The sequence below is a fragment of the Lindgomyces ingoldianus genome, assembly GCF_010093535.1.
Source record: "Lindgomyces ingoldianus strain ATCC 200398 unplaced genomic scaffold BDR25scaffold_69, whole genome shotgun sequence".
NCBI lineage: Eukaryota > Fungi > Ascomycota > Dothideomycetes > Pleosporales > Lindgomycetaceae > Lindgomyces > Lindgomyces ingoldianus.
The window spans coordinates 1-20,858 of record NW_022985230.1 but is presented as its reverse complement, the minus strand read 5'-3'; the positions used below and the strand labels follow the sequence as shown (position 1 = coordinate 20,858).

At 42.8% G+C, this 20,858-nt stretch overlaps 5 protein-coding genes across 5 annotated transcripts; 1 reads left to right on the top strand and 4 right to left on the bottom strand.

Moving 5' to 3' along the window:
- Positions 1–890: 890 nt before the first annotated feature.
- Positions 891–2,576, bottom strand: BDR25DRAFT_320418 (MFS general substrate transporter; the record flags this gene model as incomplete). The annotated part of the gene is made up of 4 exons (XM_033691901.1): positions 891–1,744; positions 1,793–1,938; positions 1,989–2,365; positions 2,418–2,576. 4 exons carry the CDS (start codon positions 2,574–2,576, stop codon positions 891–893), a joined length of 1,536 nt encoding a protein of 511 aa, XP_033539710.1.
- A 1,102-nt stretch (positions 2,577–3,678) lies between these two features.
- On the bottom strand, positions 3,679–6,087 carry BDR25DRAFT_385407 (DNase I-like protein; the record flags this gene model as incomplete). Its single annotated transcript, XM_033697930.1, has 3 exons — positions 3,679–4,959; positions 5,007–5,378; positions 5,424–6,087. The coding sequence occupies 3 exons, from the start codon at positions 6,085–6,087 to the stop codon at positions 4,178–4,180; spliced, it is 1,818 nt and encodes a 605-aa protein (XP_033539709.1). The 3' UTR covers positions 3,679–4,177.
- A 97-nt stretch (positions 6,088–6,184) lies between these two features.
- BDR25DRAFT_363443 (uncharacterized protein) lies at positions 6,185–7,081 on the top strand (the record flags this gene model as incomplete). The annotated part of the gene is made up of 6 exons (XM_033696738.1): positions 6,185–6,322; positions 6,355–6,528; positions 6,569–6,688; positions 6,728–6,819; positions 6,867–6,966; positions 7,043–7,081. 6 exons carry the CDS (start codon positions 6,185–6,187, stop codon positions 7,079–7,081), a joined length of 663 nt encoding a protein of 220 aa, XP_033539708.1.
- A 1,242-nt stretch (positions 7,082–8,323) lies between these two features.
- On the bottom strand, positions 8,324–9,294 carry BDR25DRAFT_363442 (uncharacterized protein; the record flags this gene model as incomplete). Its single annotated transcript, XM_033696737.1, has 7 exons — positions 8,324–8,371; positions 8,492–8,598; positions 8,644–8,770; positions 8,820–8,851; positions 8,922–9,154; positions 9,178–9,231; positions 9,278–9,294. The coding sequence occupies 7 exons, from the start codon at positions 9,292–9,294 to the stop codon at positions 8,324–8,326; spliced, it is 618 nt and encodes a 205-aa protein (XP_033539707.1).
- Positions 9,295–9,536: 242 nt separating this feature from the next.
- BDR25DRAFT_363441 (uncharacterized protein) lies at positions 9,537–12,571 on the bottom strand (the record flags this gene model as incomplete). Its single annotated transcript, XM_033696736.1, has 16 exons — positions 9,537–9,597; positions 9,660–9,668; positions 9,712–9,927; positions 9,979–10,091; positions 10,155–11,134; positions 11,178–11,241; positions 11,281–11,302; positions 11,376–11,585; positions 11,685–11,759; positions 11,801–11,830; positions 11,891–11,976; positions 12,015–12,081; positions 12,112–12,263; positions 12,302–12,384; positions 12,435–12,500; positions 12,535–12,571. The coding sequence occupies 16 exons, from the start codon at positions 12,569–12,571 to the stop codon at positions 9,537–9,539; spliced, it is 2,271 nt and encodes a 756-aa protein (XP_033539706.1).
- Positions 12,572–20,858: the final 8,287 nt, after the last annotated feature.

Here is a 20,858-nt window from a genome sequence, read left to right as displayed (position 1 = left end):
TACCCCAGGAAGTATTGCAAACCAACTAGTGTTAGATTGGGCCGAAACTACGAACCGGATATGAATAATCAAAATACTCCCAGAATGACTCCTGTGAGCCATGAAAGGAGGCAAGATCATGCAGCCCACCTGAGATGCCCATAAAATCCCTCGCCATCATCATTTCTTTTCGTTCTCTTCAGCACCATGCTCGCCCTCACCTCATTTCCCTGCAGAGGCCTTACTATTTCCCAAGGGCAACACTTCATCCGATTGCACACCTTGCAGCACCTGGTACACCCTGTCGCCTCCCTTAGGTGAATCCTAGGGCTGCCTTATACCGAATCATCCTCTACCTCCCAAGTACCAGTTCCGAGCCAGAAGAAACTAAGCTCACTTTAGGAAACATTAGCGCCTCCATTGTGCTTTTTACGCCTAGCTTGCAATCAGCCTTGAAATTACCGAATTACTATTTCTAGTTTAATTATTTATCTGGAAGACTTGCTTTTGTGCAATAGTAGGCCACTTAAAGCCTAGAACACCTTTGGTTGTAACTACACAGTAGGAATACACGGATCTCACCTGTTTTGTGATCAGGCTCATGAACCCCTGTCATCATCGCTCAATTGGGAAGGAGACCGTCGATCCGGACATGTGGAAAGGCCAAGTTGACGAATGGCGATCGATCCATCCCGAGGTCATGCCAGAATCATCAACAGGGCGCGCCAAATTTGAGTTCCGCAGAATTCCATCGTCTAATTCCCGAGGGGTTATGCACAGAGGATATTCTATCGCTTCTATCCGACAGCAGCCGCCGATTACGAGCCATGCGCACCGAAATCATTAAAACCCATGTCTATTTCCGTCATCATCACTCCACGGTCATTCCAACCTCTCCATCCGGCCGGTTCCTACAATGTGTATATAAAGTCGGGCCGAACGTCGCCCATCATGCGTATCTCTTCCTCTGTCTTGCCCTCAAGCCAGTGGTCCCTCTTTCCACTCTTCCTTAGCTTATTCTCGCGTCGCAACATGAGGTGCATGAAGATGGACCCCCCAAGCAGACATGCGATCATATATGCAAGAACTGTCGCATGACCGGTTGTGTACTTGGGCTTTTCCTTGGGCATGTAAATGTTCGAGGAAACGACACCGTTCATGTTGCCCCAGCCCACTATGATGCCGACCACGACGCCACGTTTGTACACACCCTCGACGTTGTTGGATGCCCAGGTCAGTGTGTTAGACACGGTTGGATAGATCCCCATCGCCCCGAGGAATGTGCCGGCATATTGGACATGGACATTGGTAGTACCGAGCAACATGGCAAAGCCAACACAGCCAGTAAAAGAGACGGCCATATTGCAGTATCCCCGCCACCTGGTGCGGTCGGCGAGCCAGCCAATGAACACGGTCATTACGGCAGCAACCGCATAAGGTGGGACCGACATGAGCTGGGCTTTTGTACCTTGATAGCCCATACCGAGCAGGATGGTTGGAAGGAAGAGTGAGAAAGAGTACAATGGGCAGAGACATCCCATGTAGCACACGGCGTATCCCCACGTCTTCCAGTCCCGACAAGCGGCCCAAACGTATTTACGGCTGAACTTCTCGGTTTCGGCACGAGCCTGGTTGTCGGCTTGTAATCGGCGAAGCGTGCGAAGTTTTTCCTCTGGAGTAAGGAAGCGAGCAGTATCGGGGAAGTCGTTAACCATCCACCAGCAGAAGATACCGACAAAGACGGTGATGAGACCTTCGAGGATGACTAGCGATTGTTAGCGAGAGTCGACGTATTCCAGTGCGAACGACTTACAGATCCATCGCCAGCCCTCATATCCGCCAACGCCGTCCATCTGGGTAATGGCTGCAGCCAAAAGACCGCCGAAAGAACCAGCCAGAGCTGCGGCGGAGAAGAAAAGCGCAGCACGGAAACCAAGCTCAGAACGTTTATACCAGCAACTGCGGTCATTAGACTCTAGCACACAGCCGAGGATGTTTTTGTAACTTACGAAAGGTAGTAATTGACGCCTGGGAAGAGACCAGCTTCAGCCAGACCAAGGAACCAACGGCAAGCCAAGAGGCCAGCTTGATTGTTGATGCAACCCATGACGGTCATGATGGCGCCCCAAGCGAAAATGATGGTTGTGAAGAAGACTCGAGGGGTGTATCGCTTTAGGAGAAGGTTGGTGATCGGCTCGGCTCCCGCGTATGAGATGAAGAAGATAGTCAACGCATTATTATAATCGCGACCAACCATGCCGATATTTTTCTCCATGTGGGCAACCCGTGCATTGCCAATATTCGTTCGGTCCAAGAAGGACAGAAGATACAAAAGAGATAGCCACGGGATCAACCACATATCAATTTTCCAGACAAGGGCTTTGTCCTAGAAGACATTAGTTCACACTTGAGATGGATTAAAACACTACCGTACTTACCAACTTTGCCCTCTCCTCGTCTGACATACCCGCGTCCGGATCAGGAAGGTCATCATAGTCTTTCGGCGTACTGACCCCTCGGGAGCTTTCAACATCGCTCAACTGGTTGATGTTGCTTTTCTCGAAGACCTCGAGACCGGAATTTTTGTCGTCGGCCATGGTGCTGGTGGTGAGCAAGTAGATATCTAAAGCAAGGACTTCTGGGGGGGTGCAACACAGGGTATCTATACTTGCGCTCCGTTCCAATTTGCAAGCCATGCTTGCCAACACTGATATTGCAAGGTTCACTAGCGCCTATCGGGACCCCGTGGGGACGGTTGGATGGGACGAGCATTGGATCAACCTTGGCCATTGCCCCGTCTTGTCCGAGCGTGGCTGACTATTGCCATCCAGAAAGGGAAAAGAATGTCAGCGTGTGTCTCTACCACACTTCGCACTATGGAACGCCGTACCACGTCGCCGTCACGGTTCTGACAATATGCTGTGCCACAAGGCAGCGGACAGAATCCTGCACCTTTCTCAGAATCACCGTTCCGGCCCAATACAAATGCGCAGGTCCAGATTGACTTTTGCCCTCTCGATCCTTCAGGATCTCGGAACACACATCGCAAAGTGAAAGTGTTCTGCCCTGTGAGAGTCAGATTTAGGCACCGAGTGCATCGGGCCAAGAAGAAGATTGAGGAAAGTCGTGTTCCAGAACGCACGGGGCGGCGTAGAAGTTCTCAGAAGATTGCTGGGCGTTATCTTGAGGACCATCCAAAAGCGCCACCCAAGACCTTGGCACAACGCCCACGAACACAGGTAGACAGATAAGGTGCAGGAAGATCGGGGCCACCGCGTGCGACGGAGCAAAGAAGCTTTGCCAAAAAGCCCCTCAAAAATCTGGAAGGAACTGCGGTTTCTACAGCGCAAGGAGAAATTGTCACGATGAATTTTTTGGTGTTGAGGGTTACAGAAGTGGAGACATCCAGCGGCGGCCCCCCGCATTCCTGGCTCGCGGAGCGGAGCAATCTGGACGGCTTGGCACCCTAAGATCTCTCCACTTGCCAATGTCCATCTCAACTCCCTGGACCACTTCCCGCTCAGGCTCTCTGAGCGAGATTAGCAGGATTTGCCGCCGCAGACGTGCGCCGAGGTGCGCATATCGGGTAAATGGAAGCCGCGCAGACGGCAATTCGACAGGAAATGCTCGGGTGGCGCTGGGCAGGCGGAGCGTGAGAGAGCCGATCCGAACACTTTCCTGTAACCCGTTTTGTGGACCTTTCTGTTGCTGGTTATCGGAGAGCAAAGTGTTGAGGCGACCGAGGCAATGGGAACCCCAGCGACCAGTCTACACGTTGACCGATGATGGCCAGGATGATGCTGACTCGCTTTTGGAAACGGTCGGATGAAGACCACCCCCTGAGCTCAAGCAATCCTCAGCTGATAATTATCCAAGCGATGTACTTCCTCCCAGGAGTGTGGAAGACTAATTATCGAACTGGTCCTGCGCGGTCATCACAGAGGGCAGGGCTTAGAGGGAAGAAGCAGAGATATGAGTTGGATGGCGGGGGCCAATCACCACGAGAGGGCTCATCTCATCTCAGCAACCTTCCGATGGCTTTTCACCCTGTTTTATTTTAGGCTCCGAATGGAGGACGGTTCACTGCGCCGCAATATCGAATTGATGGTAAAACGTCGAGACGCAGGGGATGCAAGGAGACTGACTGCATTCGTATTCACATTCGTTCAACTTGTTAGTCATTTGCTTTCGCACTCACTCAGACGCACACATCCAACCTCGCCACCGACGGATCATGGTCACTTATCTGTGCCGCACTATCGACCCAGGTGTTGATGTGGATATGTTCGTACCTGGCCTTCTTCGTGAGTGTGTTACTCACAAACATGTGGTCAAGCTGCTGGGCGTTCATGTCGAATAGATACGTGTAACGTTCCGTCTCTTTAATCCCTATCACCTCATCTAGATCTTTTAGGCTTGAGATCTGTGCAAACTGTTTCAACGGCTCAACAAACGTAAATTCGTTGAAGTCACCTGCAGTTATGATCCGAGCGTTTCGATCTTCGTCAAGGATAGCCTTGATGAAGTTTGCTGTGAGCTGAGCCTGTGCCAGACGGTCGGCGACGCCTCCATTCACAGGCGGCCTTGCATCACCCTGGATGCTGCTGCTCCCTCCCTTGGATCCGAAGTGCACATTAACAGTGAAGAATTTAGAGTTCCTTCCTTTGTCAATGACTTCCCACTGGGCGACGAGGGGTTTGCGACTCGCAGTCCAGGCCTTATTTGCTGGGTCGATGCGGCCTGGGTTGTATTTCAGTGTCGGGCCTTGTAGGACTTCGTTTGCATCAGTGCTAGTGCCGGGATTCCCCTGATACAAACGGAGATGTGTCGGTTTATACAGATAGGCTACCCGGATGTTCCCGCCCGGCTGGCCGCCGTCCTGATCATCAACGGGGTCAATGTCAGCAAAGGCGTATGATGGGCCTCCCGCCGCAGCGATCTCTTTAGTAAGGGAGCTCAAGGTTAAATTTGCCGACACGACTATATTTTTTAGAAAGCGAATCTCTGAGGGTTTTTGCACGCCTTACCTGCGTCGTTTGTGGGTCCGTTGTCATCCTGGATCTCTTGTAGGAAGACAAGATCGGGGGATGCTAGATACGAAACGATGTGCGTGGCAATCGTTGACAAGTGAGTTGAGTTTGGTGCGAGATTCTCCACATTGTAGTCACCGATGGTAATTCCATCACACTTCCCGGATGAGAGGAGCTTCGTCGAAGGTGGAAGGTCTGGTTTCATAGAAAGAGTGACTTTGATGGCGGTAGTGGGGAGGATACGGTAGAAACCAAAGGCGTAAGTGATGATGCCGGTAATTTCTTCAAGGTCATCTCCCAGCTTCGTCGTCCGTGGGTTTGAAGAGCCGTCAAGGGGGGAGCCGATGATAATGGCTTCCGGGTTGGCATCTGGACGTTGTCAGTTAGGCCTCCAAGACACGAAGATAGACTTACCACCATCGGACAGTGTCAACCCTCCTCGCTGATTCCGACCTGATACTTTCCAATCCCCGATCACCCATGTATCACCAAAGTTGTTAGGTTTTGCGATGGCCTTTGGCTTCCGCACAGTAACCAACTCGCCCGACAGGCTCTCCCAGAAATCAAGCCCGTACTTCTTAGGATCGAGGACTGGGTTTGCAACCGATACCAGGCTGACATTGTTCGGAACTGCGAAGACGTCGCCTCCATCGAGCGCAGTATACTGCTCTGTGGGAGGGTCGGCAGTGTCCTTGCCGATGACTAAAGCCTTCACCGTGTTACCAGATGAAACCTTCTTCTCGAGCTTCGGCGAGCTAATCTCCGTGAGATAGATGTAGTCTTTGTTCGAGCGAAACTCCTGGACCTTTCCACCGAGCACAATCGAATCACCCACAGTCAAATTCGCACCAAACGCTCTCCCAAAGACATAAATCGACTCGGAAGTCCTCAGATCGCGATCTGGTGTTAGAGAACGAATCCACAGTCCATCTGGCCCTTTCGCAGTTATAATCCCGGACACATTAGATACAGCCTGGCCATTATACGGCGAAAGGAACTTGTTCCCATTGATATCACCAATTGTCAGCGCAGATATGGCCGAAGCCGTGAGGACGAAATGGCGCAGGAGAGAAGACATAACGAGCGACGATGTAGCTCTCCCTGACTGCAGAGGCCCTCCATCCTCATATACGGTGATTGTACGGCTTATAGCTCGTAACTGACACCAGAATCTAATGTCTGATCAGGAAAGATGTTTTGCTAAAGCTGGTTCCTATCCGCCAAGCCCAACGCGCAGCCCCAAGGCTGAACGCGTGTCGCGCGTGGTTGGCTCAGAAACGAGCGTGGTCACTCGCACTAGGCGCATTGGGAAGGTGGCAAGATTTCGGAGATGAGGCGGTGGCAGACGGGGATGAGAACGACATTCCCGCCGGTGATGGTTGGGCTTTCTTTCGAATTGCGAATTTTTTGGCAGAAGCCGTTCTCTGGTCTTTCTGCAGGATTTCAGCAACTCGTTTGGAGTAGTCTTCCTGCCCTATCCATGTTCCTGATTTCCAACTTCTCTGATCGCTGTGTGAAAGTTTCCTGGCCCTTTTCCCTTCCTTACTACCCCCCATCAGTATCTCATGTATTCTCGGCGTCTTCTCATTAAGCTACCGTGTCCATATCCATGCTTCCTAGCCTTCTACGGCACCCCCGGGTTTCCCTTTCAGCTCGAGGCAATTGCAGCAAGCGGAATTGTTCTCACTTAGAAGTTCCCACCCGCTCGTGCAACCGAGTGGCTCGTGCAACGGAAATCTCCGTACTATCGATCACCTAAAAATGAAGCTGCAGAGCTCTATATAAATCGTATCTCAGTCAATTTTCGAGTGTAACGATCGTCGTGAGTAGGGCTATAAATCCTCATATATCTCAAAGTCTTTCAAGTAAGCTGGCTGACGCCGTTGCCTCCGAGGCCGAGATAGCCCTGCAACACCTTCCTCATCATCTACCACCTCATAGTACTCAACTATCTCCTGTCGCGTAGTAGTTTTCTTGATAGTACGCTTCTTTTGGGTCTTCTTAGTAAACTAAGTATTGTTTTGGAGCTGTAGCTTGAGCTGTTGAGCTACCTTTTCTTCCTTGCGGAGTAGAGCTTTGGCAGCTGCTTTAGCGTCCTTTATGCGCTTGTTATTCTCACAAATCTTCTTCTTTAATTGCTTTGCAGCCTCTTTGCTATCCTTCTTCTGCTGTTGCTTAAGCTTTTTAGCTACTTTGTGATTAATCTTAGCTTATTTTTTATCCTCTTTTTGTTGTTAAAGCTCCTTGGCCTGTGCTACCTTAGCTGGGCTAAAGAATAGTTAATTGTGTTCATCCTTAGCACGTAGGAGCTCTGTAAGGTTTTTGCCACGCTTCCCCTTCTTCTTTTTTAATACTATTGTTGCGCAGAGATCAGCTACCTTATCTCTTAAAAGGATAGCTGTATCTAGAAGGTGGAGAACTGTGTTGCTAAGCAGTTGGCCATTAGTAGTAGTAGTACTAACTTCTAAGCAAAGAAGTTGCTGAATTCTTTTCTTATCTTTTACTAAGAGATTTGAGCAGGCAGAGCTGCTACTCTGAGGCCTAGATGGTTGTTTTAGAGGCCTTGTTTTAAAGCTGCTAAGTATAATGCTCTTATTAAGAAGATAGATGCCACACTGCTTAAATCTTAATAGAATGTTCTTTTCTGTAAAGGCTTTAACCTATGCAGTGTAGAATAGCTTAAAGAAGTCGCGTTTAGTGAGTGCTAAGAGGCCCTGTGTACAGTGCATATGGTTGTTTAGCTCTGTAGAATAGTAGCTCTGCAGTGGGCTAAAAAGGGTCCAATCTAAAGGTTGTGTTTAATAAGTAGTATGCGGAGGGAGTACGTCAACAAGAATCCTACGCTTTGTGCAGTACTCTAGGAAGCCTAGGGTAACGTGCGAGCCATGGCTATTAAGGATTAGGAGCCTCTAATCCCTGCTGTAGCAAGCCTTAGCCTTAGTCTCTTAATTAAAGACTTTCTCTACCTACTTAATTGCTACTTAATTGTTTGTCTAGCTAGTTTCTGTACTAGTAAAGTAGCACTAATGCCTTTTAGGGTTAAAATCTTGAACCTATGAGTCTATTAAGGCCTTATTTTTGGCCGGGTAGATAAGCGCTGGGGGTAGGTAGGAGCCGTTAGAACAAATACACGCTAGCACTGTTATCCACTCGCGATTGCTGTTAGTGCTAGAACCCTTTAAGTAGCTGTTCTCCTATAGCTCTTTAGAGAAGATTTGCTCCTGCATTAAAAGGATACCTAGCAGAAAGCCTTTCTTATCTATGTTGTACGTATTGTGCTGCTGTACGTCATACTGCTTAATCTTCTCACCCAATTAGTTGTAGAAAGGTGCTATCCATGCAGGGCTATCAGCTCGTGTACGCTTAATGTCAAACGGCCTGAGATAGGCTAACATTAATTAATGAGAGTTGCGCTTAAGAAACTTCTAAATATAGTTCTTGCCTAGCGGCCTATTAGAGAGCTCTCTAATGAAGTTTTGAACTATGGCTTTAGTAGGTGGTAGCCCTTGAAGCGTTAGACGATTTATATGCTCTATGAGAGTCTTGGTGTCCTGCGCCTTGAGCAAACGTTGCTTTTTGTAGCCATCTGCTTGGGAGGTTGTAATTCCTTTTTCGCGACGCTACACAGTTGAACAATGAGGTTTCAGCTTAAATAGGGCCTCCTTTGATGCGCCTGAGTCTGCTGAATTGATTGAATTAATTATCTCCTTGAGATCTATCATGGTTGTTGAGTTATTGATTTTTGAAGTTGGTGTGTGGTTCTAGTTTTGGTGTTGCATAAGCGAGTCGGTTGCGTAAGCAGGTGGGAACCTCTATCGTTTTTAGAGTGCTCCTTGAAAAAGCTAAACTACTTGCATCTGCTCTAAGCTTAGGTCTTTTCCATGCCCCCTAGGATAGAAGTGCCTATCCCACAGATCCCGAGGCAATCGTAGTATGTAGCACTCATCTCCTTTCCCTTCCAATCATCTCCCAAGTAGTCTCCGAATAGCATTCGTAACCTGGAAGGCTGCCCAATCAACTCAAGGCTTGGCTCCTCTCGCTTGTTTCTACCTCTTGGTCCCTCAGCCTTATCATCCATCAATACATTACCTCTCTCATAACTCATACCGTGTCCTAGGCTAATTGTTTCCTTTCTCCTGCCATACCTTATTCCTCGCATGGATTGCACCGTAACTTGAATTCTTGTGGAGGCCTATCAGAGGCGATGTAAGGAACATTCACTCTGGCCGACATGTTTGCAGTTACAGAGATCTTTGATCTCTAGTCACATGAAGACATATTTCATCCCTTGATACACTACTATTATATTAGTTACCTATTTTACCTCCTCTTTAGTCTCTTGCTGCCTATCCCACTCCCTTGCATATATATAGACCCTTTGGTACACTCCTTTAGCAATCAATCCAGTTCCTCATGCCTCTGGGGCTCCCAAAACCTTAACACTACGGATGTGTATTACAGTCTAAGGAAGTATCTTTTTACCACTCCCACCAACCCTAACATGCAATATTACCAAGTCTCTCGCCCCTATAGATTTCTTTCATTGCCCGCAAGTATGCTGAGGGTGTCGGCGATGGCAGCTCTGGAACTAAGACAGAAAGCCCCTAGTAGGGGCATTTCAAGGCCTGAAAAAGCATCCTCTTGGCAGACATTTGACGTCTAAAGAGGATTCCAGCGAGTATCTCTTGTCCCGGTATAATACGAGTATTCGCGCAAGTGTGCCGTGGATGTTGGCGGTGTGGGATCTGACCCAGAGACGGCAAGCGACCAGAGTTGCATTTCAAGGACTGCAAGGCATCCCGTTGGGTGGCTTTGAAATGCTAGCAAGAAGTCGATTTCCTGTTTCTTTAGCTCATTGGCGGTAAACGGCGGGCGATGATATGCTGTGGTTATTGGCGACGTCGTGCCTGGGTCACCCCTAGGAGCCTGAAGGTGAGCTATTAGTATGCACTATTTTAGAGAAAGAAACCATAACAGAAAAGAGCCTGAAGATGGGTTTGGTGAGATCCCATCCTCCACCTCAGCCTTCCCCCATCCCCTCACCTCACAGCGAGGCGGACCCTCTTGGTCCTGTTCTTCTCTCTAAATCCGTGTCAGCGGGAAACACCATCACTTCGCAAGCGTACTTTAAAATACATACTCGACCTGCTTCTTCCCTGCTCCCTGTTTGGCCTGGGAGTGCCGACTTGGGAAGATGTTTTTCTCCATGGCTTGGAGGTCTTCATACCTTCTGGCCAAGGTCGGCGTCTTCAAAATCCTATGCAGCGTGTTTGGCGGCACGTTATCCGTAATTAAGACATCCTTTTTCATTTCCTCCCCCTCCAACATCAAATTGATGTCCGTCATCAACGTCCTCTCCAGCGTACCCAGAACCAAGGCGAGAACTTGATCATCATGCTTCTCTGCCACAATCTTCTTATTCGCCTCTTCGATTGTGGTAAGGTGCTCTATCTCAATAAGGGCGAGGTCAAAGTCGTCTTCTAGCATCTTGCCGGTGCGAATGAGCTGAAGGCGGTGGTTAATGACGCGGTTGACGCGTCCTTCGAGCTCATAGTAGCGGTCTAGCAGCTCCGGGAACTCGGACAGCCAAACCAAGTGCTCGAGTGAAAGAGGTTTGAGATAATCATATCGCTTTCCGCACTCGCGCAAGGCGTCAGCGGATTCGGTGAATGCTAAGCGACTGTCGATAAGAGCGGTGAGGAATTGAAATTCTTGATCGCGACGCACTTTATCTAGGCTTTTCTCAGGTGTGCTGTGGATAGGGGAAAAGAGGGAATGCAGGGAATTGAGGAAGCGGTGAGCCGGCCTGGTGGGGATGGGGTTGCAGGCTTGCTGCGAGCGGAATTCGGCGATGCGGCGGTCGAACTCGATGCGCTCTGTGGACCGTGGTGTCAGCAGTGGAGATGGAGCACGTTGCTGGATGAGGCGGAGCTCGCCATCAATGAACAGCCAGTCTCTGTAGGTGTTGGAGTCGGCCATGTCTGTTTGTTGTGGCGGTGGTGCGAGGTAGTGCTTTGTTTCGAGTTGCGGAACTGGAGACGCAAGACGAGGCGGGTGAATTTTGGCCCAGGTGACGGCATTTGTCATGTAACAATTTGCGGGAGGGGGTTCAGCGAGCAGGGTTGCTCGGAAACAGGTTGGGGAATGAAAGGAAACCGCTCACGTGACCGAGATATCCGAGGGCTCTGGGCGGTTGGGTTACAGCGTCAAAGGTTAAGTTGTCGATGGGCTGCTGACACTTACAACGCTTCTAATATCTTCCCCACTCCACAAATATGCAGCTCCGATCGATTCTACCGTCTACAGCACGAATATATATACCGCACACAGCTAATGTAAGACCGAGTTCTTCACGCCTACTCTTACTCTCCGGCATTCCCTCTCTCTTGCATTGCAACGGCACATTTCCTAGACCCGAAATTGTAATCAGTGGAATCATGATGCCGGTTTAACCTCCTGGCCCCGGTGAAATGATGGTACAATTTGCCCACAGAAGTCGTGCCTTGGATACCGTGTAACATCAATCGTAAATAGGGAGATGAGATGGAAACCGAAACATTCATATTAGGATCTCGTCTTCAATTCTATCATCCTACGTTGGGGATGCTACACGAAAAGCCACAATAGACTTAAGTTCTATTACCTTGGATACTTGTAATCTCTATTATGCACGACATCTCGATTAGACGCCTTCGCAATGGGTAGACTATATCAGTAAAGAGATTATGCTTGAACAGTAGAGTGTGACGACTAGGGGGGAGTATGAATTAAGAGGCGATATTTCTCCTCACCCCTCTTGTGCGGTACTTTTCAGGGTGATGCTAAAAATGGAGAAAGGAAGGTTCAAGTGGCATAACTATATTCCATTCATAGTAGAAAACCCATCCAACCGCTCCCTGGAAGTCCTTTTAGTGAAAAGGTTGAACTGTAGGATGGTATCACTAAACAAACGATCGAAGCAACGGGGCTGCGGTGGAAGGATTCGCGATAGCAGCTCTCTTTCACAACGTTCTCTCTAACCAAAAATGGAATGATCCGCCAATTATAACTATGATAGCATTTCATTACTGTACTCTCCCGGTCGTAAATGTGCTAACGATACTGTATAGATCGAGTGTGTTTCAGTGCCGCGTTAACGACCTTGTCGAGCATAGCTCGCCCTTTACTCCTTACTTTGGTAATGGTAAAGAGGGATAGTTGAAACCGGTTAAATATAACAATTGAAAGAATGAAATTCCCATATTTGATCACATTCTACCACGAACGTTTAAACAACATATTTTCTAACTTACCAGCATGATATCCATATCTCTATGGATATCCCGTTCTCTTGAGAGTCGCTTTCTCCCTCGTTGCGGGCGCTGTTCCCACCGTTCTTACCAACGGAATAGCCCCAAGAGACTTTATCTAGAACGCTACACTTACTCGCCGTGTGACTCACAACTGCGAATTCGCTCAATATCAGGGGGTCGACGTAAACTGCTACGATGACTTTGGAAAGTTTCACTCATCCTTTAAGCGGGACTGGGTTGAAGCCGGGATGCTAAATACTGTTGAACCATCAGGTAAAGATGAAAATTTCGTTAATCATGCCATTTAGGTCCAGCGTCTTGCATGAGCTGAGAAGGGATCATAGGGTAAGCGAGTCGACCACGTATTGAGATCTAAACAAGGTGAATTGTACTAGTGTATTATAAGGTTTAAGGAGCTTGAGAGAGCTCTAGGCCAACTATATACTGTACAAGAAAGGAGCTAGTTCTAATAAGTAAATAGTGCAGAACATAGGTATAGTATCGCGTGAGACACGTGCAACACACACCCCTAGCTTTAACAAAGTAAATACTAAAGGAAAGCTATATAAAAATAACTAATAGACTATAGGTGCACAGTAGTACACTTAAAAATGTAAAATAGTAAAAAGAAGTTAGTAAGCTTAGGCTTTAAAGCTAATATTAGTAAAGTAAGCTTTTAAAGTGTTACTTAAGTAAATAAAGCCTAGTTATTTAATAATGTAACGGCGCAGGCAAGACAATGGGTCCGAATGCGGTATGAATCCACTCAGAGGCATATGGGAGTGCGTGGGGACTCGGAGACCTGGGAATACCAATGACACCTATAGGCCTTGTACGTAGGATATCAGAAAACTACCGAGCTAGCTACGGGGGCGAGGTGCGACTAAATACATGAGGGAATAGGGGCAACTGCGGGGGACTGGGTCGAGTCATGGTCGGGGCCGATACGGGGACCCTTCAGATAGGATCCGAGCGACCCGAGATGGAACGATTCGTAGAATCGTTACAAATAAGAGCTAAATATTTTTAATATAGTAAAAACTTAGTAAGGCTGTTAGCTAGCATATTAGTAGTAAAGATTTAGTGTATATAAATTCTTCTTTTCTATACCTCCTAGCAAAGCTAGTAGTTATAAATGTTAACATGCTTAAGCTTAGTGTTAAGCTTAAAGTTTTTTACTATAGCTTATATAGTTAATTAATTATTATATAGTAAAGTAAGCTTTTTTCTTAGTGTTAAAGTTTATATTAGTAAAGAATTACTTCTACTACTATAAGTAGCTAATAGTGTAAGAAAGAGCTAAAAGCTTTACTTTAGTTATTAATTTAGTAACTAAGCGCTGCTATTAATATTTAAGGCTTGCTATTTGTTACAACCCACAATTGGATCGTAAGCTACCACCTAGAGATGCCCCACCTTTCGAACGAACAAGGCTGGAGTCCCCTTGTCACCCCAACTGTCAGATCGCGGGACCTGACAGACAACAAATAGACAAGCTTATTAGACCAGTGCACAGCCAAGTGCAACGTCTAATAAGGAAAGGACAATTAAGCGCTAATGCGCGCTAATGCGCGCTGCAGTAGCCTAGCACTTATAACGCGCAACAACGCGCAATAACAATTAACCTCTAGAACTTTATGTATATAGTTAAGTTATAACTATTATTAGGAAAGTTATAATTAAAGTTTAGTTTATCCTAGTTTATTACTACATAGACTAAGTAGCATTGCTACTTTATAATAAAAGTAATACTAATTATATATCTTACACTATATATACCTTTATCTTGTTCCTCTAGAACTATTTAACCTAAGCACTTTATACTACTGTTAAAGGGTAAACTATAGTTAGCCTACCTCTTTTATCCCTAAAGTAAAAGCTACATAGACTGTACATCTGTTAACAGCCTAGTCTCTTCTACTCTAAGAAAAACACTATTTCTCTTCTCTAGCCTAGTGTACTTTAGAAACTATTTCTTTAAAGTAAAAATTATAACATTAATTACTACCCCTAATAAAGTATAAATTTTATTCCTCTTATCTTTAAAAATATGTTTATAACAGAAGCTACCTTATTAGAATTAACTGTAAACCTAACAGTCTCTTAAGCAGAACTTATAAAGTAGGTAGTAAACCTATAAGTTAAACTCTTTGCCTTTTATTATTAGCTTAATAAGTAGATAAACACGTTAGCTAAAAAGTCTCTATACTTAGCACTTTTAAAACTTTTTACTAGTAACTTTAGAAACTTAAGACTTTTTTTTACTTATTACTAGCTTTATATAAGCTACAATCTAGAAGCCTTTTAAATAAATAAAGAAATAGTTAAGTAGATAAGCCTCTATTTAAAAGAAACTCTAGCTATATAGTTCTAGCCCTACGTAAATAACTAGGACTAGTATAAGAGAACTAAAATCTAACTACACAGCTAGACTTAATAAATCTTTAAAAATGTTAAGAAGTTTAAAAAGGCCCTAAAAACTATATATAAGTAAGTAAATAAAGAAAAAATAGCTGTAAATAAAATAGACATTCTTTAGCAAGGAAAAGAAATAGTATAGTAGTATACTATAAAATTCTGCAAATAATAAGCTATATATAGATAGACTAACTAATAAGCCCTTTACTATATGTTCTATAAGAGACTTTAAGACTAAATTAAAGACAAATATAAGCACATTAGTAAGCTAAAGGAATTAGAAGAGTTTATTAAATTAGCAACTATCTATAACAATAGATACTAAGAACAAGATCTTAAATTAAAAAAAAAGACACTTACTAAAAACTAACTTAGACCTCTAAAAAAAAAAATTACTTTATAAAAAAACTTATAAATCTTAGCAAAGTAAAAGCTATAAAAAAAAAAGCTTTAAAAATAAAAAAAGAGAACTAACCTCTCTTAACACAGAAATAAAAGAATAGGCTTAAGAAAAAAGCTTACCTAAACTATAAAAAAGTAGAACACTTTTATTAAAAATGCCTAGACTTTAGAACCCTAGAGAATAAAAATTTAGAACTAGTAATAAAACCTATAAGCATAGAAAAAAGCTTAACAGTAAACAAAATCTATAATAGGCTTAATAAAAGACTTTATTAGAAGTGTAGAATAAACTATAAACTAATAGATTACTTTATAAGCTATTAAGAAGTAGAAGTCTAGAATAACTATAACATTAATTTAGCGCTAGAAGAAGCTGCAGCTTATAAGAGGCTATGCTGTTCAACATAGGTTACAAACTACATATAAAATATATAAAAAAGAGAAGAAAGGTTTCCTCTTAAATAACCTATGTTAGAAACACTAGTAGAAAAGCTTACCTAATAATTCTAGAACAGTTAGTGCTAGAAGTGCACAGCAGATTATAAACACTAGTACTATAATATACTATCTTAGAAGGTACCTATTAACAATAATGTAAAAACATATAACGTACCTAACAGGTTGGCCGGCCACACAGGTTGGCCGGCCACTTTTGCCAAGCCCCTACTAAAACCACCCTATTCTCTTGCAAAACAGCCTACTTTAGCCTTATATAAAGTAATACAACATAAGATATTATTTAGAGTCTACTTCTGCTACTTGCTTACATGTACATAAGTTATGCCTAGTCTAATTGCACTGCCTATATTACCTTTAACTTAGCTTACCTTCTTTAGCGCGCACCTGCGTCTTTAGCTTCTTCCTATTACTACGCGCTCTAAACTCCTTTAGAGCAGTTAGACAAGCCCTATCCTTAACTATTAAGGTCTTTTTTGCCTAAATCTGCTTCCTTTTATGTAATCTATGTTATGTAGTAGCTTTATTTACTGCTTAAAGCTTTGTAATCTTATAGCCTACTTTATTATGTTAATGCCCTAGATAACTGTTGTCTACTTTTTATTACTTTGCTATATTACCTTTAGCTGTCTTTATCTCTCTAAAGCTGTAACAACTGCTCTAGTTAATATCTAGCCTATTATAAAGCCTAACTTATTAAAGTTATACTTGTTTTTATTCTAGATACTATACTTAGCTTTTATGTTAGCTACTAGGCAAAACTAGCCTTAGATAACCTCTAGATCCTTATAAAGCGCTCTCTTATAATTATACTTATAATTAAACTTTATTGTAAACTTAGGGCAGTGCTTAACCTACATACTAGTCTAGTTTAAGCTAACCTAGCCTAGATTACGCTCTGCGGGCAAGGAATTAGCTATATTAGCTACAGCTACAAGCCTAGGGGGAAATTTGCGCGTAATAAGCTTAAGTATGTACTTAATAACTACCTCTTTCTTAAGCTTAGTTAGATTCCTTAATTTAGGCTAGCATTCTGCTTGTAAAGGCTGTCTAGCGCGTTAATTGCTTAGTGTTGTGTAAGAGACATTATAGATAGCTGCAGCGCGTTCTAAGGAGAGTTTTAAGTCTTATTTAAGAGCCTAAAGAGCAAGCTGTATCTAATGTTCTTTAGAAGATTTAATCTAGTGTTGTTGTTAAGGCATTATGTAGATAGGTAGAGTTTGGTGGGGGCTTGGCAAAAGTGGCCGGCCAACCCGTGTGGCCGGCCAACCCGTTAGGTACGTTAAGGTATTATTAAATATTATAAGAGTACATTATAGCATTTTAAATAAGAAGGGTTAATAGAATTTCTTTTAAAACATCTTTTAAAAAGGTAAATTGTTTGCAGTATTCACACGATAGTCGGATGCGTCGTCACCATGATCTGTTGCCAAGACTTACCCACTCATTTCGCATGTATATAGACTCCTACAAGGGACTCCTCTAGCAATACATTCAATGCAGTTCCTCATGCCTCTGGTGCCTCACATAGCTTTACATAAAGGCTCTAAGTAGCTACCTACAGCATTACAAACACCTAACCCCTGCTAGGAAAGGCCTAAGACTCTGCCCTTAGCACTAGTAGTAACTAAAAAAGAGCTAGAAACAAGGCAGCTTAACTAGTACTACATCTTATATAGAAGTAAGTAGCATAAAGAATCTTACTACTGCTATAAAAAGCATCTGCTTTAGATTATAAAAATAAAAGAATACCTATAATAGACACAGGTGCAACTAGTACCTGTCTACATAAATCTAAAAGATTGCCTGTTCCTATAGTACTTATGCACTAATAAGTACTGCGTAAAACATTAGCTTACTAAGCATTAGGCTAAATAGTAGCTAAAACAAACATAGATAAGCAAAACAGAAGACAACGTTCTAATAGAAGAACCTATAGAATGTGAAATGCTAAACTGCCTACACTGTAGCTCTAACTAGACTATAAAAACCTTCTATAGACTACATGTAAAAAAATGCAGAAACTACATTTTTTATTACTTTTAGTAGAAGGCATACTAAGTAAACAACTAGCTACTTTAACACTATTAGATAGAGAACTAACAGTGCTTAGTAAAGAGCTATATAATTAAAGGCTACTAAAAGCACAGGCTATAGATAGATTAGATAGAAGCATAGAAAAAAGCCATAAATAACATTATAAAAGATAAGACTTTAGAATATAACATTATATACTATAACACAAAAGCACTAGTAGCAGTTAGATAAGGAATTAGACAAAGCCTTATAACAGAATTTACGCTAGAAGGATAAAAAGAGACAGCTTTAGTTAACAGCAGATGCATGTTTACCACTGTTAACTTCTAATAGGTGGATCTCTAAGACATACTATATAGAATAAAAGATAAACTCTTTAAGGTTACCTTTATAAACGCGTCTTTAATTAAGTTTAGCAGAAAGTACATTCGTCTCAAAACAACTAAGCTTGTCTTTAAAACAAAAGATACTTATAATTAGAGGTTAATAAGTATACTACCTCTTAAAAGTAAATACAAAGCTATATTAGGCTATAACTATATAAATATATATGTTAGTAAAAAGGCTGCCTAATTTAAAGAGATTGCTCTCTAATTTTCAAGGCACTTCTAATCTTGTAGAAATGTTGCAGAATGTGACCGATCTTAGTAGTGATTTACAAGGGGCTCTCTGTTACGATCCATGAGTGGACTAGCTAGAACCTGGGCGATAACCTCTACTATCTAGACAAGCAAGCTTAGAACCCCTTTATGCTTAAATAGGAGAAGCTAGGAAACGCCACAGTACCAACTAACTCTGTTCCCTTAGAACACAGAATAGACAAATGCGTTGTCTAATAGGAAAACACCTACAAAACTACAGGGCTTAGCAAAGCTAAGCACAACAGTTATGCAGCACAGCTGTAAGGCTTAGCAAAGGCTAAGTACAACAGCTAGACAAGACAATAGTAGCACCTGTAAGCTAGGTAAGGCTAAGGGCTACAGAAATAACAGGCGTAGCTATGTATATTAGACTATGTTTAATTAACTTTTAAAAAGTGTAATTAAAGTTTAGTTTATTTTTCCATAGACTAATTAGCATTTTAGCTTTCTAAAAAGCTACAATACTAGTTGTATATCTTATACTATATATACCTCTACTTCTATTCTTAGAACTGTTTAGCCTAGCGCCTATACTACTATCTAAGAGTAAACTATAATTTAGCTAATTACTTCTTCTCCCTTCCTAATGCTATACTAAGGACTGTACACCTAAGGCAGGTTTCTGTTACAATCCTTGCTCCGTTGAAATAGTATTTTTAGGAGCACTACAGCCTATAAGTGGGTTAGGAGGGAAGGGGAAGGACTTAGCGAGTTCGGGTGTACAGTCCGACTAGCAGAGTATAGGTAAGACAGAATAGAGAAGGCAGATTGTAGTTTAACCTAGCAGCTGTATAGAGAGCTAGTAAACTAATCCTAGAGGATAGAATAAAAGGTATATATAGTGTAAGATATACAAAGTAGCAATTGTTCTCTTTAAAAAGGTATTAATGCCTCTTAGTCTATTATGTAGAAAGACTAAACAGTAATCACAGCCCTCTAACTATAGTTGTGATTAAGACTATATACATAAAGTTTACAGGTTGTTGCAGGTTCCTGCAGGCTTATACAAAGGTTTTTTAGTGCGCATTTGTCTGCATGCTTCTGCATGCAACTGCTTGCTTGTTATTAGATAATGCATTCCTTTATGCATCTGTCTAATAGCTAGAGCTATTCCTTATCTGTCCTGTTACATAACCTGTCTAGGATAGGGTTAAGAACTCTCTATCCTTAATTATTTAAGCTATAGGGCACTACTAATTAGTTGCTTACAGTCTAATTATAGGTTATAACACGCAGTGTCCCCTCCTAGTTAGCGTCCTTACTGTTATGCTTATACTGCTCTAGGTGTTAGAATTTCTTTTTAATTAGTATATACTCTTTTGCATTAGTTCTGCTAGTCCTTATCTGTTCTAACTATGCCTTGTTAGGCTTTCTGTCCCTCTGCTGTTGCCTATTGTCTCTGCACTATTGCCTGTCTTAACCCTCTCTACTGTATAAAGATGTGTCCTTATAGACTTTACTATTTAAGTAGCTCTTCTTATGTAATAACTTTATTATTAAAAAAGTGTGTAGAGTGCTTAAGAAAGAGGAGTTATTATAACACATTTATTTTAGACGCAGCCTTAGATTATCTAGAGCAAGAGCATAAAAGACTTTTAAAGGAAATAAGGAACATTTGTTAGAAAGAATAAAAAAAGTGTAAAAGTTTCTTAAATAAATAAGCTTATTACACTGCTTACTAGGCTTTCTAGGTGTTAAAACTACAGTTTTTAGATGCTTGTTAAGATTAGGCGCAGAAGCAGCTTAATTTTTTAGTAGATTAAAGAGTGAAGTGTCTAGAAAGTAACCTCTTAACACTAGATAAGCTTAAAGCGCTTAAGGCAGAGGCTGCAGGTCTTTCTCCTCTGCAACCCTTATTAAAGGGTTGTAGGCCTTTTACATTGTAGCTAGACAATGCTGCTGTAGTTTTAACTAATATTAATGTTTTCTAGTCTAGGGAACTTTTGCCTAGATAGTTTTATTTAGAAGGGACTCTAAGTACTTATAGAGAATTAGAGGGGCGTTTAATAGGCTTCTCATAGGCTTTTAGGTACTTTTACTAGTAGGCTATCTTTTCTATTTAACTAAGTACTTGTTTCCTTAGTAGGTTAGAATTTTTTTAACTTTATATTCTTTTTCTTCTTCTTTTTATTTTGTAGTTGCTAGCAGTATGTTCTTAGGCATAAGTTTAAGCTTAAAGATGTAAAACTATAAGTGTATTTTTATTTTTTTTAGTAGCTTAAGTTTACATATGCTAGGGCGCGTTTGTATAACTTAGTAAGGTCTTATACATTTTTTAGTAAGCTTTTTAGATAGTCTAGGCGTTTTAAAGTTCTTTGTGTCTAAGTAGACATAATTATTTAGGTGTATTGTTTGCAGTTACGGAGCTCTCCATGCGCTAGCCACCAACACTCCTTTGGCGTACTGCTGCCTAGCAATGCCACCTGCTGCAGCCTAGAGCTATTGGTGGCCTTAAGTCACATGATGGGTTCATCTAGTACTATATAAACCCGTAGTTGCCCTCCTTTAGCAATACAATCCAGTTCCTCATGTCTTTGGTGCCTCACATAGCTTCACAGTTATGAGCCCGGCAATCGCTTGCTAGTCAATCGAGCTGTTTTCAA